Source organism: Ostrea edulis, chromosome 8, assembly GCF_947568905.1.
Source record: "Ostrea edulis chromosome 8, xbOstEdul1.1, whole genome shotgun sequence".
Lineage (NCBI taxonomy): Eukaryota > Metazoa > Mollusca > Bivalvia > Ostreida > Ostreidae > Ostrea > Ostrea edulis.
Genome location: NC_079171.1, coordinates 36060458 through 36077827, shown reverse-complemented (window position 1 = coordinate 36077827; position 17370 = coordinate 36060458). Strand labels below are relative to the sequence as shown.

Below are 17370 nucleotides of genomic sequence, written 5' to 3'. Positions count from 1 at the left end.
CTATAACAAAGTTATTTACCATGACCACTCCGGTAGCATGTGTAAAACTACAAATCACACCCTACAAAAATCAGCATAAAACACTCCAACACACTACAATTCTAATCCAGTTACATACGCCACCAACACTCCCAAGGAACATCAAAAACTGAACAATCTATTAATAAAGCAACACCACCATGTTATTCTCCGATGCCATGTTTATTGTTTAAACACACGTATTATAATTATAGTATTATAAAAGTACAGTATAACTGTATATCGCATAAGTCGGTTATCAACTTCTTCACACACAAAATAATGTATGAAATAGCTTTCAATTCAAATAAATATAATTCTAGAAAAGCAAAGTCAATTTTCTATTCTTCTACAACTATTGTTTGTTGGCAATCCACACCTGATGTTTTGGTATGTTATGAATGAGAAAAAGCCACACCACTCTACATAACATACTTACAACTCGGCCCTTCAAATCCACTCGCGCAATTTTGACAGGTGCCGGAAGATCGAATGCAAGTACCACCTAAGCACTTGGCATCACATTCCTGTTTGCAGTCAAAACCAAATTTCCCGGCAATGCACCCATCGAGGCAATTATCTTTCGATGTCTCACATCTGCTGTTAAGGCAGGTGGCGCTACACTGATCCCTACAGTACGTTCCGTAATAGCCGGTCTTACATCCGTGTAGACACCGTCCCGTCGGCTGTTCGCAACTTGTTCCTCCGACCGTATTGCATCCATTGCAGGATTCATTGCAAAAGGACCCAAAGAAGGTTTCTTTACAAATACCCATACATCTCCCCGTGTCTCTAGCACAAGATGCGGATTTGCAATTTATTGAACATTTCATTTCGCACCTCGATCCGTAGTAACCACTTTGACATCCATGTGAGCAGCTTCCCGTTGTTAAATCACATACTCTTGAATTATCTGTGGGTTGCACGCAGTTTGCGTTGCACTGATTAGAACATCCGGATCCGTAACGGTTACTTTTACAGGACGAACACACGCCATCAGCATTACACTCAAAACAGCCACCAGGACAGGGCTCAGTACAGAGACTACCATAATACCCGGGATTGCATCCGACACTGCACACAGCATTTTGTCGGTTGCAGTCATTATTTTTGCACTGAGTGGGACAAAGCAGATCGCATCTACCGCCGTACCAACCATTTACACAATTCCCACTACAATCACCAGTCATTTGGTCGCACGCGGCACCGATACAGTGCTCTGTATTACTGCAGGATCTATCACAGGAAGTACCATAAAAACCGGTGTCGCACTGACAAGTCCCATCCTCTTTTTTGCATTGGTCTAGGTAACAATTTGTATTGCATGTATTCAAGCAAGTGCTCCCCCATCTACCGACTGGACAGGCTTGGCATCCTATGTCTCGATTACAGTTTGTACAGTTCCCGCACTTTAGGGCACAGACGTCGCCATAAAAACCGGATACACATTCTGTACATCTTCCATTCCTACCACAGAGACCTCCTTTACAGTTTGAGGAACATCTTAGACTGCACTGCGCTCCGTAATACTGATCTGGGCACGCTAAACATGCTCCATCCCCAGCACTGCATAAACCATCTACACAAGCTCTGCTACATGGATTGGAACCTTAAACGAAAAACAATATTAAGCAATGAAATGTTTGACGTGCTTGTCAACTTATCGTCAGCAGTGTGTTAATATGTTATTTTCAAATGTTTTGTCTATAACGATTCATACAATAGATGATTGGTAGGGAGAAGAGTCACCATTTAAATGTTTGACCTTTGTTATCATTATTTATTTAACAGTTCATTGAATTAAGAGGCACTCACATGTTAAACCATACCACCCAGCTTTACAGCTCTGAAGGCAGGCGCCAGTCACTTTGTTACACTCTGAATTTTGACAATTCACACTGCAAACAGATTGACAGTCTTGTCCATAAAAACCATTTTTGCATCCCTCTACACAATTCGTTGATGTACTTTCACACTTGTTATTTTTGCAGTTGTTGTTGCAGACACCTGTGCATCTATCGCCATAAAACCCTGTGATACATCTGTTGAAGCAAACACCATCTGTTTGATCGCAGTTTGGCTGGCCATTGAATGCAGCGCAATTAGAGCAAGTTAAATCGCATTTTGCCCCAAAAAATCCTGGTTTGCATCTCAAGCAGTCAGCCGTTTTCTGAGAACAGATGTCATTTTCACAATTTCCACCACATCTGACATTGCATGCATCCCCATTCCAACCTGACGCGCATCCATCACATGCCCCATTTGTGCGATTGCAGAAAGAGACATTGCAGTTAGAACTACAGAAGAGACTGCACTTCGTTCCATAATGACCAGGGGTGCATTTCTCACAGTTACCCGATTCACGTTCGCATATTCCTTGCTCACAATTAGAATGACAGGCCTGGTTACATTGTTCTCCATACCACCCAGCTGTGCAATTTACAGTGCACTTTCCAGTTGTTCTGTCACAGCTTACACTGTCGCAGTTTTGACTGCAAGGACGTTCGCAGTTTACCCCGTAGAATCCAGATTTGCATGCTCCAATGCAAGATCCAGTTGACTTGTCACAGCCGAGATTGTCACAGCGAGAACAAGTTAGGTTACAGTAAGTACCAAAGTAACCCGCTACACAGCTTGTCTGACAAGCACCTGTTTGACGATCACAGTTTCCACTTGGACATCCGTCATTAGTGCAGTTTAAGTCACCTGTGAACATAGCGGCTATCATTAATCTTTCAAAATAAGAATTCAAATACTTTATATAATATACCTTGGTTCATTGAGGTCATTATTTTGCTTAAGAGTTTCTTTCCTACTTTAAATCATCTGCTAAATTCATATTTCTTACGTTTTAAATTCACTCAAAATAGATGAAGATGAAATACGCAAAAATAAATGAGAGGACGAAAATGTCTATGCATAGCAGAATAAAATAATGATTCGTATGAGGGCATATGGTAACATTTCGAACAAAATATCAATGAATATGAAATGAAAATTGAATACGAAAACAACACAATCGGGTAATATTGAAACTGAGTTATTAGTTAGCTTTACCTGTAGCTTTGGTATATAATTTGGCGCTTTGGTATAATTAGGCTTTATCGTGGTATGTAATGTTATTTCAAAATGAATTGGAGCACCAGAGGTGTACAATGCGTTTGACAGTGGCAATGAATACTTACATAGTGATCCATACGACCCCGGGCGGCATCCCACAATGCATTTACCAGATGTTCGTTCACAAATATCGTTGATACAGTTGAGGTTACATTTGGATGTGCAGTCGGAACCGAACAATCCCTGAACACATCCAATAGCACAATTTCTGTCTGTTCCAGAACATGCATGGGATTGGCAATCCAAAGAGCACATTTTTGAGCATTGATCGTTGTAGAAGCCAAGTTTGCAGCCATTTGAACATACGCCGGTTGTTCGATGACACATTGGATCTCCGTCGACCTCTAAACAATTCGGACATGAATTATTACAAAAGAGTCCGTAAAACCCGTTCTCGCAATCCCTATCACACTGTCCATTGGCTCTGTTACAGGTACCATCAATACAACTACCTGGACATGATTGTGAACAATCGTTGCCAAAATATCCAGGACGACATCCTAGCAGACAAAACCCGGTGTTTTTGGAGCATGTTTGATCACTGCCGCTGCTGACATTGCAGTTGCTATTACAGCTCAAATGACAACTGTCTCCGTATCTCCCTTTCAGGCAAATATTGCAAATCCCTGTCTGGATATCGCAAGAGGAACAATTTTTACCACATTGTTGAGTGCACCTCTCTCCGTAATATCCATTGTTGCAACCGTTTAAACAGTTTCCAGAACTTTTATCACATATTTTGCCTGCACAAGTGGTACTACATAACTTTCCACAACGGTCCCCGAAATAACCATCGCTACACGACGTTAAACAGAAACCTGTATTAAGGTCGCATACGGAACTTTGACATCCGGCGGCATTATTGCAAGCATCATTACATTGGACACCCCACCAACCCTCTTTGCATTGATGGGCGCATGCTCCGGAATCCTTATCACAGATAAGTTGCCCAACTGAAGACATCTTGCAGTTTGAACTGCAACTAGATTGACAGTTCGTCCCATAATACCCTGCAGTGCAATTTGCACAGTAGCCAGTGTCACGGAAGCATTCACTGCAACCTACGCATATCCGGGCGCAACTAGTTCCAAAATATCCTGGTTTACAGCCAGTTTTGCACACACCCGTATATTGTGTACACGCGTTATCAATACACCCGGTGCTGCACAGAGAAGAACATCGGTCTCCATAATAACCGTCGTTGCACTCAGAGCAAGAACCTGTCGAACGTTCGCATCGATTGTCCTTACATGTCGAACTGCAATTAAAAGAACACCCTGGTCCATAATACCCTGGTAAGCATTGCGATAAACACGTTCCATTATTTTGATGACATCCATTTGCATCGCAAGATGAACAGGTCCTATTGCAGTAGGTTCCCCAATATCCCGCTTTGCATCCGCTTCCGCAGACACCGTTACTCCTGGCACAGACCTCTCCCAGGCATCCAACACTACAGTCGTTTTCGCAAAGATTCCCATAATGTCCAGTTTTACAGTCACCAATACAATACGCCGTTGTTCTGTTACAAACTCCAGCACAAGAGGTACTGCACGGTAAGGAGCAATAATCCCCATAATAGCCTTGTATGCAGGAGCCGATACATTTCCCATCTTGTTTGTTACAGACACCATTTGCACAAGAAGAGTTACATGTTTTATCACAGTAATCGCCGTACCGACCATTTATGCATGCATTGCATATACCATTTACTCTATCGCAACCGTTACTACAAGTGACACTACATATCTGATTGCAAGCTGGGCCATAATACCGCTCTGTGCAAGGAAAAGTGCAATACCCGTCTTGTCTCCTGCATGTATTCTGCTGACAATTACCGTTGCATTGTGAAGTGCATTTTGGACCATAATAACCTGGATCACATGCATTACAATCTCCCGTGACTTTGTTACAGGTCCCGTTTATACAATTACTACCGCAGCCTGACTCACAGTACTGACCGTAGTACGAATTATTTAGACAAAGGCCCGCGCATGTTCCATCCAATATTGAACACCCGGAATTATCGCAGCTAAAACATTTTTGTTGGCAGTAATCTCCGTAGAATCCATTTGGACAATTCAAACAAATTCCAGTCGTTTTCTGGCAAGCGCCCTGACAACCGCTTTGACACATCGACGTACAATGGGAACCGTAATAGCCGACATCACAATTGGCTAAGCATGCACCTGTACCGTCGTCACATCCGGCATCGTCACATAAACTACAGGTTTGGTTACAATAGGTTCCGTAATATCCCTTTTTACATCCCGTACTGCAGGCACCGGTGACCTTATCACAAGTATCATTCTGACAAAAGGCGCTACAAGGTATTTCACAAAAGTTTCCATAATGCCCTTTCTTGCAATCTCCATCACAAAAGCCCGAGGTTTGATCACAAGATGATGAGCACTGGTTGCTACAGTCAATACCGCATTTCACTCCATAATAACCAACCCGACAACCACCAACGCAAACGCCATTTTCTTTTAGACAAGTCCCGGTAGCACAGTTTGGGTTACAGGGCAAATTGCAGAATTCCCCATACTTTCCGGGATCGCAGCTGCCTACACAAGCACCCGAATACCTGTCACAGGTGCTGTCTGCGCACGCAGCATCGCATCGTTCATTGCAATAATTACCTCGAAATCCATTCCCGCAATCATATGTACAATACCCAGTTGTTTGATTACATTTACTTCCGATGCAAAAAGAGTTACATCTAGATGTGCAGTTGAGACCGTGATACCCATCCTTGCAAGACGAGCAGTATCCGCTTAATTTCTCACAAGAAGCCGTTACACAGTTTGGGGTACAGAATTTGTCACACTTTTCTCCAAAGTAGCCAACCTCGCAGTTGCCGAAACATTTACCTTCCGCTTGATTGCATCCTTGACTGTCACATTTACTACATGTTGAATTACAAAAGGGTCCATAATACCCAATGTTACACTCCGAGCAAGTGCCATTGAAACGTTCACATGTTCCGCCTTTACACTGTGAGCTACATATTCCCGAACACGTGGGATTGTAATAACCCGGTTTACATGAGCCTAAACAAACTCCAGTAGACCTATGACAACCAATGGAATCGCAATTAACATTACACGATTTTTCACAAGTATTTCCGAAATAACCGGCTTTACACCCATTTGTGCAGTACCCACTATTCTTTGCGCATGTTAATCCATCACACGTAGACCTACATGTCTTGTTACAAGATGGACCATAAAATCCTACTTTACAAGATGCAATACAAGACCCATTAGATTGGTAGCAACCACTGTTGTCACAATTTAGACAAGAAGAGTCACAAAAGACCCCAAAATTACCCGTATCGCACCCTAGCTCGCAGTGCCCTGTAGATCGAAGACATCTGTTCTCGGTTCCAGCGCAAGTTTCCTGACACAGAAGGGAACAATAATCACCGTGTCGTCCGAGAGGACAGGGGTTGTCACACATACCAGTTGATTGGTGGCAAGATCCGATACAATACTCCACACACGGGGACTCGCACTTATTTCCATAATAACCGACGGAACACACACCGACACAGGAACCGGTTGTACGATCACATGTTCCTGTCGCGCAGTGAGAGCTGCAATTCAGCTGACATGTCAGACCATACGACCCATCATCACAAGCAAAGCAGTAGCCCGTTTCTCTGTCGCATCTGTTCTGAAAACATGTCTCGCTGCACCTTTCAGTGCATGTCTGGTCCCATGAACCAAGCGAACAATTCTGAGAGCAGTACCCCGTGTCCTGGTCACAAAGACTTGATGGACAATTAACGTTACAACCCACCGTACAATTAAATCCATAAAACCCTGTTTTACATGATTGACACTTCCCAGATGTTCGATCACACATCTGATTTCCACAATTGGCACTACATCGCAGAGCACATTTGGCGCCATAATAACCGGGCATACAGGACCCAATACACACACCTGTTTCAAACGAACAGCCTTTCGAATCGCAGTTGGAACATGGGCTTTGACATGTTGAACCATAAAACCGACCATTTGTACAGCTGAAGCAGTCTCCCGAACTTTTCGAACAAACTGAATTATTGCATGTAGAGCTACAAGATTGTGTGCATCTTGCACCATAGAGACCAACCTTACAATCACCTACACAATCCCCATTGGTCTTCTGACATGATGTAGTCAGACAACCGGGGGAACATGGATTGGTGCACTTACTACCATAATAACCAGCGTCACATTGACCATTGCACACACCACTTGATTTATCGCAACCAGCTGAATCACAGGTGATACATGATTCGTTACAATACAGACCATAGAAACCAGATATGCAATTAGATTGGCATACACCTGTGGACCTATCGCATGTGTTTGAGGAACAACTACCGGTACATATCTTTTCACAGACATCGCCGTACCGGCCGTTTTGACACTCACCCGAACATGATCCTGAGCTTTTTACACAGTTTCCACTACAAGTACTAGCGCAAGGTGTCGAGCAATAATCACCATAAAATCTGTCTGCACACTCGCCAACACAGAGTCCGTCCGATCTGTCACAATATCCCGTTTTACAATTCGCATTACACGGATTATTGCAAATATCACCAAAAAATCCGGCGTTGCATCCAGTTGAGCACACACCATTGTCTCGACTACATTTCCCTTCAAGACATCCTATGCTGCAATTCTTGGAACAGAAAGGTCCGTAAAATCCGGTCGGACAGTCATACGTACAATGCCCATCGGTGCGATCACAGACTTCGAGATGACAAGCAGAATTACATCTTTTGTCGCATTTGTCTCCATACCAACCATTATCGCATGCCCCAGTACAATTCCCGGCCTGCCTGTCACATTTGCAAGCCCCGCATGGTGTCTCGCAGCGATTATCGTAAAATCCGTTAATGCATCCGATTGTGCACGTGGCATTTGTGTAGGAACATTTCTGATCTATACAGAAAGGACTGCAAGTGTTCTCGCACCGGCGTCCCCAGTATCCCTCACGACATCCTCCAAAACAATCCCCGGTTGCACCGTTACAAGAATTCACGCACTGATCACTACATCTGTAACACGTCCCTCCAGCACTGTAGTAGTTACTATCGCAACGATCGCATTTTTCTCCAACCGAACCAGGCTTACAGCCTCTGAAACAGATTCCGTTGGTTCCGTCACACGTTGGTCCGTTTGAAACCTCTAAACATCCTTGGTTACACGGGGCACAGATTGTTGACGAGGGGAAGTAACCGTTGGTACATTGGGAACATGACGTCACACCGGAAGCTTCTACGCATGTTATGCAGTTGTTGATGCTGCACTGCCCTGAAATAAAGCAACAATACATTATACAGGGGTGAATCTGATATAATATTCAAACTATTTCTGATTAAATCTGCTATTGTCTTTTTTTTTTCATTGTGAATACAGGTATTTAGAAACTACATGTAATTCGGACAACATAAAACATACATTGAAGGGGGGGGGTGTAATGAATTTTGTCGGGATATTTTTTTTAATTTTAAAATTCGGAATGTCACGGTGGCCTAGATGTAGAGCGTTCGCCCCGCATGCGGAGTCTTGGTTCGAATGCCAGCCGCGACAGACATGAGTCATTAAAACAGGTAGTAACAGTTCCATCGCCAAACGCTCGTCATCAGGTGTTAATTACACGGGTCCTCGGCGATGACCTTAAAAACGGATACCCCTTGTCACTGCTTAATGGCCATAAGCACTGAGCATCTAGGCCTAAATTTGAAGCCCTTCACCACTATTGGTGACGTCTCCATATGAAGGAAAACTTCACAAGAGGGACGTTAAACAAGATACAATCAATCTAAATTCTAGGACTAATTATTCACACCTCAAAAATAAATAATTATCATGATCGTATGTTTTTTATCCGTAGGAATGCCCAAATACATACATATACATGTGCACTTTCATTAAAAAGTACATCCCAGTTCTATATAAAAATCATTTAAATTATATTATGGAAAATTAATTCAATATCAGGATTTATTTTTACTCATCATGGAACAGTTTAACTTAGCTAAATGTGGCACCGTGGGAAAGATACCGTGGATGATTTTACACGCCAGTTCAGGGAGTGGGGTCAAAGATCCGCAAAATAACCGAGATGTGAACGTCCAGTCTGCGGGGGCACCTGTTGATATCCAGTGAACTCTGTCATTAACGATAAGATGTGTCGGTAAATGTGTGATAACCATCTACGTCCACACACTCAGAGTCTTAATCATCGCTGTGCAGAGAACCTATTATTAACTCATCGTTATGTATCTGACAGCGTTTAGATTTTTACAAACTTGTTCCCATATTTCTTAAGTATTCTATGCTGATAGGAGTTTTAATATTCATTTACATCTAAAGTAGATAGTGTTTTTAGTTTCGTTATTTTATTTCATGTTTGCAATACGGCATCATTATGGACGGTAGGACGAATGGTATGATTCTTTACATTCGAGGTCCTGGAATTTCTGTGCAGGAATGTGTTCATTCATATAAATTACTGCTAACATTCAAAACATTTCAGACTGACATCGTGACATAGCAGTTTATAAACAGTAGAATTGGTGCATTGTATGCACCCCAATATACTAGTCACACCTAAACTCATTCCACATCTGAATTGTTCATCGGCTGATTTTGCAGATTAGCACCTGTACTTTTAAAGAGGTCACCTGGTGACCTAATTGACCCCCTCCTCTTCCGTTAAAAGGTATCCAGGCGTCACCGTCCCATTGTTTCAAATTTTACAAGATCAAACGAAACACAAACCGGTCTTTAAAAGGCATAGAATATAACAATTTTTTTGTCTTGTAGGGGAAACATTCATTTTATGCTTCATTGGAATTTCAATGCCTACAAATCTCTTAACAGCGTGCGCTAGGCCACTCGACCTCTGGGCAAGTTAAAAGAAATGCTTTTGACGACGATGGGAATATTCTCTCTCTCTCTCTCTCTCTCTCTCTCTCTCTCTCTCTCTCTCTGTAGAGATGTAGATACAAAGTAATCATACGTGTATATACACTTTCACGACTCTTGCTGTGAAAATACATATTCAAATAAAATACATAATTTATTATACTTAAATCATCGATTCAATTTGTATGTAAACACCGTAACTTCATATGTAACACACCTACAAAACCGGTTTTATAATTATAGAACAATAACTCTTGCCAACTATTGCAATCAATGATACGTAACATTATTGAAGGCGGGGCCGTTCGTCAAAATCTGAATGAACCTCACGTTATACCAGGCATGGCTAAATATATAAACTTTAACTTCAGAAAACTAGAGGTTTTTTCTTTCTTGTTTTTCATATGCAATAAAATGATATCCCCTATCTATGTTTTACTTCCTGTTGAAAAAAAAAATAACTAAAATGAAGAAACAAATATCTCAAGAGATATTAAAATTTAAAAAGCAATACCTATCAATATAAAACACGTAGAGCTGTATACTATCCATTTTTTTTTATTGTCTTAAAATCTAATCAAGGAAATATCAAGGAATTATTATAATTCCAATGTTATTTATTCCTTTAAATTAAATCCATTCCATCGCACAATGTACGCAGCTTTTTGTTTGTTTGGTTGCGTACATTATGCATATCGGCTTAAAAATACGTGTATGATGCATCTAGCATTCACACTACGTCTTTGTAATCGTTTTGAATACATTGGTATTCTATAGCATGAATCAATCAATAATTGTACAATGTTCAAAAAAATAAATAAATAAAACACAAGTATTTTAGCTGCGATTCACGGGAGACCATTGAAATGTGATATCCCAGAGCACGTATCGGGTAAAAAAAAAGAAAGAAGAGTTTTGATGCCTCATTAATAACGGGGGATAAAGAAAGTCATTTTATTCATCCATTACATATTAGTATTGCTTTCACTTAGAGAAGGGGGAATTCTAAATTTTTTTTTATCTATTTTGTCACGGAGTGTGTCCTTAAATATATGATGGCACGGAAGAGGTTTTTTAATCAATACTTTAAACAAGCCGGAGCTGGCACAGTAAGAGAATTGTCTCCGAAATAATAAACGGCAAATAAACGTGAAATATTTTTTGTATAGTAACAGGAACGGTTTTTTCAATCCTATTGTTATACCAAGTCTTTTAAAGAGAACAGAAAAGGAAGGAGACCTTTTGTGGTGCGGTGTGAAAGGTGTCCCAGGTCATTAAGGTAGCCAGGCAAGATTGTTACCCTTCACAAAACCGTGCAAAGTATACCAAGGGCGGATCCAGGAATTGCGGGGGGGGGGGGGGCAACCTTATGAGATAGGGGGTCAGGGGGACGCCTTGAGGTCTCAATTGGTTCCAGGGCGAGGCCCTTGTGGGGGACCAGGGCGCGAAGCTCCCGGAAGCTCCTGGATTTTAAAGATTTTATACAGGGATTGAAATAAGTTTCCTATGTAGTCATTTTTACTATTTTCTGTCATTTTTGATAAGTTGAAATTAATAAGATGACACAAATTTTAGAGTTTGTTTAGGGGGGTGTAAGTTCTTAAAATAAAAATAATTCAATAAATCAAAAGATTTTGTCACTTATTTCTTTGAGAGTGGAATAAATTCTTCCTTTTTTATCGATTATTTTTTTTCTAAACAACGATTTACCATAAATTCGAAAAAAAAATAGTGGGCGGCTGCGCTCCCATTAAACCCTCCACTGTATACCGTAGTATACATGTTTGTGAGTATTTCTGCTGTTTTGAATAGCAGACGATGACCAACAACATACGATGACCAATAGCAGACGATGTCCAACAACAGACGATGACCAATAGCAGACGATGACCAATAGCAGACGATGACCAATAGCAGACGATGTCCAACAACAGACGATGACCAATAGCAGACGATGACCAATAGCAGACGATGTCCAACAACAGACGATGACCAAGTCCAATAGCAGACGATGACCAATAGCAGACGATGTCCAACAACAGACGATGACCACCAACAGTCAAAGAACAAAGAAAACGTAGACTGTAGTCATACATATTCGATACAAATATTAATTTATTACAAATATTAATTTGATTTCGTTTGGGAATACAAGAATGGGTCTGCACCAGACAACGATACACTGTTCACAGCCACGGTTTACGTCTATCTTATTCGCGTATTATACTACGCATGCATACACACTTTGATGTTTAAATGCAAAATAATAGAAACTGAATGAGCAACACACCAAATAGCGGACACACCCCTTTTCTATGTGGATGGTTCCTCGTGTTTTCAGTATACAAGTACGTATATTTGACTCAATATAATTCAAATTTCGAAGTCGACATTTAGTCTGCATGTTAAATAAACACAACATAGTCATATTTGAGTTGGGCTTTTAAATATTTGCTTATCCCTTGAAATATTATTCAAATGTTGCCAGGTCTATTCAAACTAACCAGGAACGAACTCCTCTCTCATAACGTTTAGTTAGCAGATAAAACCTTGAAATCCTAAATATACATTATGCATATATTTACGTTAAATAAGAAATATAAAACTTCACACAAAGATCAGAACACCCGGATAATGAAATTTAGCACCAAACTGTCAGACAAAGACACTATAATGAATGCACTCAATGAGAATAACTGTTTCCGCCTATTTGAACAAGTCTTGTCCATACCTATAAGACCGAGTATAGCCTAATTCCGCCAATTTGATATTTTGGTACGTAAAAAATAATAATCTTGTTTATGATTAATTGTTTTACTTTCCCGTTGAAAAAAGCTTGAATAACTGTTAAATGAAGAAACAAATATCTTAAGGGAAAAAAAAAGAGAAACAAATATCTCAAGAGTTATCAAAAATCAAAAATAAAGTCTAACGAGATAAAACACGCAGAGTTACATACTATAAATTTTTTATTTTTTTTATATTTTGTCTTGAAGTCTAATCAAGGAAATGAGTGTGTTGAATTATCATTATAATTCCAATGTTATTTAATCCATTAAATTAAAACCAATCGCAGCACACAATGTACGCAGGTTTGTTTTTGGGGGTGGGGGGTGCTTGCAGTATTTTTTTTGGGGGGAGGGGTACTTGCATTATGCATATAAGCTAAGATGTATGCCTCATACAATTCAATGGCCGTGGAATGTGTAAATAAAATGTATGTCACGATCCAGCAATACATTAAACTTATTTGTAGATCTCGTTTGACCTCGGTTGGAAACGATCGTTTTAAATGTTTGTACGAGCCCCTGGACTTATCTTATTTCTAAATCTAATCAGTCATTGTGTGGATTAGAATTAAATGCTGTAATTCCATTCAGATGACATTAAGGAATTGCACGTCGCGTTCCGCCTAGTATTAGAATTAATCAATTAATACGCACTTTGTTGTGAAGCACTCATTAAGGCCTACCTTTCGTTTGATTTACAATTAATACTGGTATATACTCTATGCATTTCGTCCATTGACCCTTGAGAACATGTATTTGAATTGGGTTTTTTCTTCTTCTCTTTTTACACACCTCATTGATTTGTTATTCATATTCATAAATTGATATTCATAAACTTCACCTTGTGCCTCGTTTTCAAAACGCGTTCTTAATAGTATGAAATATTTACGATGCATGATTTACAACAGAAATAAGTCGATGGTTGATAAATCACATTACAGAGATCCGGGTATAGCATTTAGTTCTCTACTGTGATCGATGGGTATTGAATTATATTGGTCATTAATTATATCAATCACAATGAGATCGGAGGAGAAAAAGATTCACACAACATATTTTTCTATGGACTGATCGATGAAACCGGCATCTAGTGATAGATAATATAACATTTAAAACTGGGCAGAATAACACATTTTATGCTTGTCAAGAATTCTAGACAATTGCGAAGTGAAGTCAGCTGCTTTCTCATCCACTCGCCACCCTTAAAAAAAAAACCAAAAAAAAAAACCAACACATAAAAAACCCACCACCGATTCCACATTTGTACATGTCTGTACAGGAGAGTATATCGAATGCATATTACATAATATTTTCAATTATACAACAGGAAGCGATGCCTCGTCACACGCTGAAATTATTTTTCTATTTTGTTCATGAATGTGCTATTTTGTCTACCGTCCAGGTTGTTTTTTTTTCTCTGCCGTGAAATATGAAGCATTGGAAGTATATTTAAACAACACCACATCGGAGATCTTGAGACAACATCCTGATTGAGTCTTTCACATCACGCGTCATATATTGATTGAAGCATGTTAAAACAGGACATAAAAACCCAACTCTTACTATATACGAAGAAAAAAAAAACGTATTTTATTTATTCTAAATATTTATATGGACTTTCTTTTATTAACATGTACAATATAATGTAATAGACCACGAGTAAAGTTTAAATGCCAAACGTAGGGATGACAGCTTTTACTGCCAACTTGCCATGGATAAAAAGCCAGCAGGGTTTTCTGCTCCATAAACCCTGACAATTCTCATGTGTAATAATCATTTAGAACAGGTGAAAGCGTATTTAATGGGCGAGTGATCCAATCTTACCTCTTACGACAGAAATCCCCATGAACAAGGATAAGACGAGCATCAGAAGTCCACCCGTCTCCATTTTCATGTCTTCTCAGAATTCACGATCACAGCATCACCGGGTACTAAATCGATTGGAGTCCCACGGACGAAGAAACAAAACAAATGTATATCTAAACACGAATCAATGGCAGTTGGTGCTCCGTACCGGCAAATCGATTCTAATTTTCAATTCAAGTAGAAAAAAATATTTATTTGGAAATTTCTTCCGTCAAGTATATATCCAAACAGCAAAGTCAAAAACGAACGAAAAAAATTAATTGTCTCTCATGGATAAGTTGATGGAGTCGTGAATCGGTGGCTGTGCGCGATAGCTAGGTGTCCATTTGAAGTCCCCACCCTTAAACTTCCAAGCCGAGGCTTTCCAGCACTGTATATATACCTATACAGGTCCCCGTTCGTACGATTCGTTCTAATGGTTCTAGTTCATTTGATTCCTATTGTGTTTGAATATCGGGGCGCTTTAAACAGCTCAATGGGAATTGTAGACATTACTAATGTGACAATGGGGGACTGTTAAGACCAATCGCTGACGGTGTACACTGTTAACGAGATTTTCTGCTGCACCGCGTACATTCGAAGATAAAAAAAAGATATCATAAGTCCGCAGTTATATTTATTTTTATTATGAGCACCGCGTACGTTTTAGGATAAAAATGCAAGATATTCTACATGTACGTTTGCAGTTTCTTTGTGAACTTATTCTGCACATAATTTCCATGTCTCTTTTCGTATATAAGTTGTTTTTCTTTTAAAATTTACATTGAGTGCAGTATGATAAACGTGTAATAAATATCGTCCATACACTGTACCAAACTTGGAGTTTTTCGATAACTTACTTTTTTGTAATTTTGACCGATGCAATATCATTGATACGTTTGAATGTTCTTGTGGGGAACCTGAATGCTCATTTTTGTTTGCTAAAAACATTGATCTGCTAGCAATACACTTTTAAAAGAAATTTTTAGATTAAAGGAGCTTCATTTTTTTAAGCGAGAAACTATGATACATGTACGATGAAATCTGCATGTTACTTTTCTGCTGCATTCATAAATCTCTCAGATTCGTCTAGGTTTTCTAATTTCAGTCCTGCCTTCGGTCGATAATCTAAAACAATCATTTCATAATTATTCTATATGTATTTTATAACGATTCAGCACGCAAGAAAAAGAACTAGTAGATTGTTACGTGCTTTGTTTTTTTGTTTTTTTTTTACAAAATGAAATGTGTTTAAATCAGAATATCACGTGACATTCGCTGTGTTTCCTCCTCTCCCATACAAAGACTTTTCGTTGTCCCACTCAATCATGTTGCCGTTCCATTTGTATGTACAATATATTTAACTTTCAGTTTTAATTTCTTTATAAATATCTTCCCGAAGATCTAGATACCTCATCTATCTTACGACAGATTTCGTAGACCCATTCGGAACATCACTCGTCCTTTTCCGGGTATATTCCCCGGAAAAGACCGAGCGATGTTCCGATTGTTCAAGGTATCACACCGGTAATAAATTGTAGTTCCATATATTTAAAAGAAAATATTTTTACATGCGCGATTTTTCTCGTTTCTTCTTCTTTTCTCTTAATTTTTGTACCCCTGATTAGGAAATTTCGTTTAATTTGTAGAAATAATCAAGTGTATACAAAGGAATTATTTTAGTTCGTACCTGAGGTGCACTCCAGCTGTTTACACACAAGTGAAAAACACGTGGATTGGAGGGTAGTCTTGTTCGATCGCGGGTAATTGTTTTTCGAAAATGCCTTGTAGGGTGTTGTTTTTCCGGTGTCTTTAGACGAGACAGGTAACATAGAACATTTCCGACTGCGTTATTCGGCATCAATTCTGCAAACTGATTTTTAATAATTTCCCCCCTCTATAGTAGTATATAATGAAAATAATTACCGATGTAATACCTTCAATCATAGACTTTGATCTTCCTTCTTCCGGTGAATTCCGTATATTTCCTTTCTTAGTTATGAATGCTTATCTTATATCTATCATGTGTTTATTTCGAAGTTAAACGGAGCAAATTAATCAAAAAAATACAATTATGTTTTGAAGTTTCACCTCAGGTTCAGGCTAGACAAGGTACACAGAGTTACGCCGCTTGATCTGTGTTAGTAAATAAAACAGCTCGGTCGTAATATAAACACTCAGGGAATCAAAGTACGGTGGCCGAGTGGTTAAGGCGTTGGACTTAAGTTCCAATGGACGAATGTCCGCGTGGGTTCGAACCCCACCCGTACTAATATTTTTTTTCTTCCACCCGTTATAACATCACAAGGAAATCGCTCTGAATTACCATTTCATTTCAACGTATCAAATGTATTCATTGTATTTATATATTAACATGTGTTTTCATTGTATTTATATATTAACATGTGTTTTCATCGAGCACATTTTTACGTGTGTGTTAATCTAAACGGACATAGTAACGTCTCTCTCTCTCTCTCCGCGTTTACCGCATTCGAAGGTTTTAATGCAGTGCAATAAGACTTAGGGACCGGACAATATTCATTGGGGGTGGGGGGGGGGCAATTCCCTGCTACCATTTAAAAAAAAGAGTCCTATCTTTTAAGAATACACCCCCCCCCCCCAAACTGCTGTCCTATATCAGATGTGTAGTAAAAAAAAAAGTG

The 17370-nt window shown here is 39.5% G+C and overlaps 1 protein-coding gene and 1 non-coding gene across 11 annotated transcripts in view; one reads left to right on the top strand and one right to left on the bottom strand.

The window, feature by feature from the left end:
* The window catches only part of LOC125662582 (multiple epidermal growth factor-like domains protein 6), a 50735-nt gene extending 35565 nt beyond the window's left edge, over window positions 1–15170 (bottom strand). For 6 of the 10 annotated variants that reach the window (XM_056145968.1, XM_056145969.1, XM_056145970.1 and 3 more), the window contains exons 1-4: window positions 14687–15140; window positions 3204–8453; window positions 1834–2724; window positions 458–1627 (exon numbers count right to left, since the gene is read on the bottom strand). In XM_056145968.1, the coding sequence (XP_056001943.1) occupies window positions 458–1627; window positions 1834–2724; window positions 3204–8453; window positions 14687–14756 (7381 nt within the window). In that variant the 5' untranslated portion in view covers window positions 14757–15140. Of the gene's footprint in view, window positions 1–457; window positions 1628–1833; window positions 2725–3203; window positions 8454–14686 lie in introns of all 10 variants that reach the window. The other 4 variants (XR_008797552.1, XR_008797553.1, XM_056145966.1 and 1 more) reach the window with 3 other exon arrangements.
* A 1726-nt stretch (window positions 15171–16896) lies between these two features.
* Trnal-uaa (transfer RNA leucine (anticodon UAA)) lies at window positions 16897–16979 on the top strand. The gene has a single exon. It is a non-coding gene; the product is annotated as a tRNA-Leu (tRNA).
* Window positions 16980–17370: the final 391 nt, after the last annotated feature.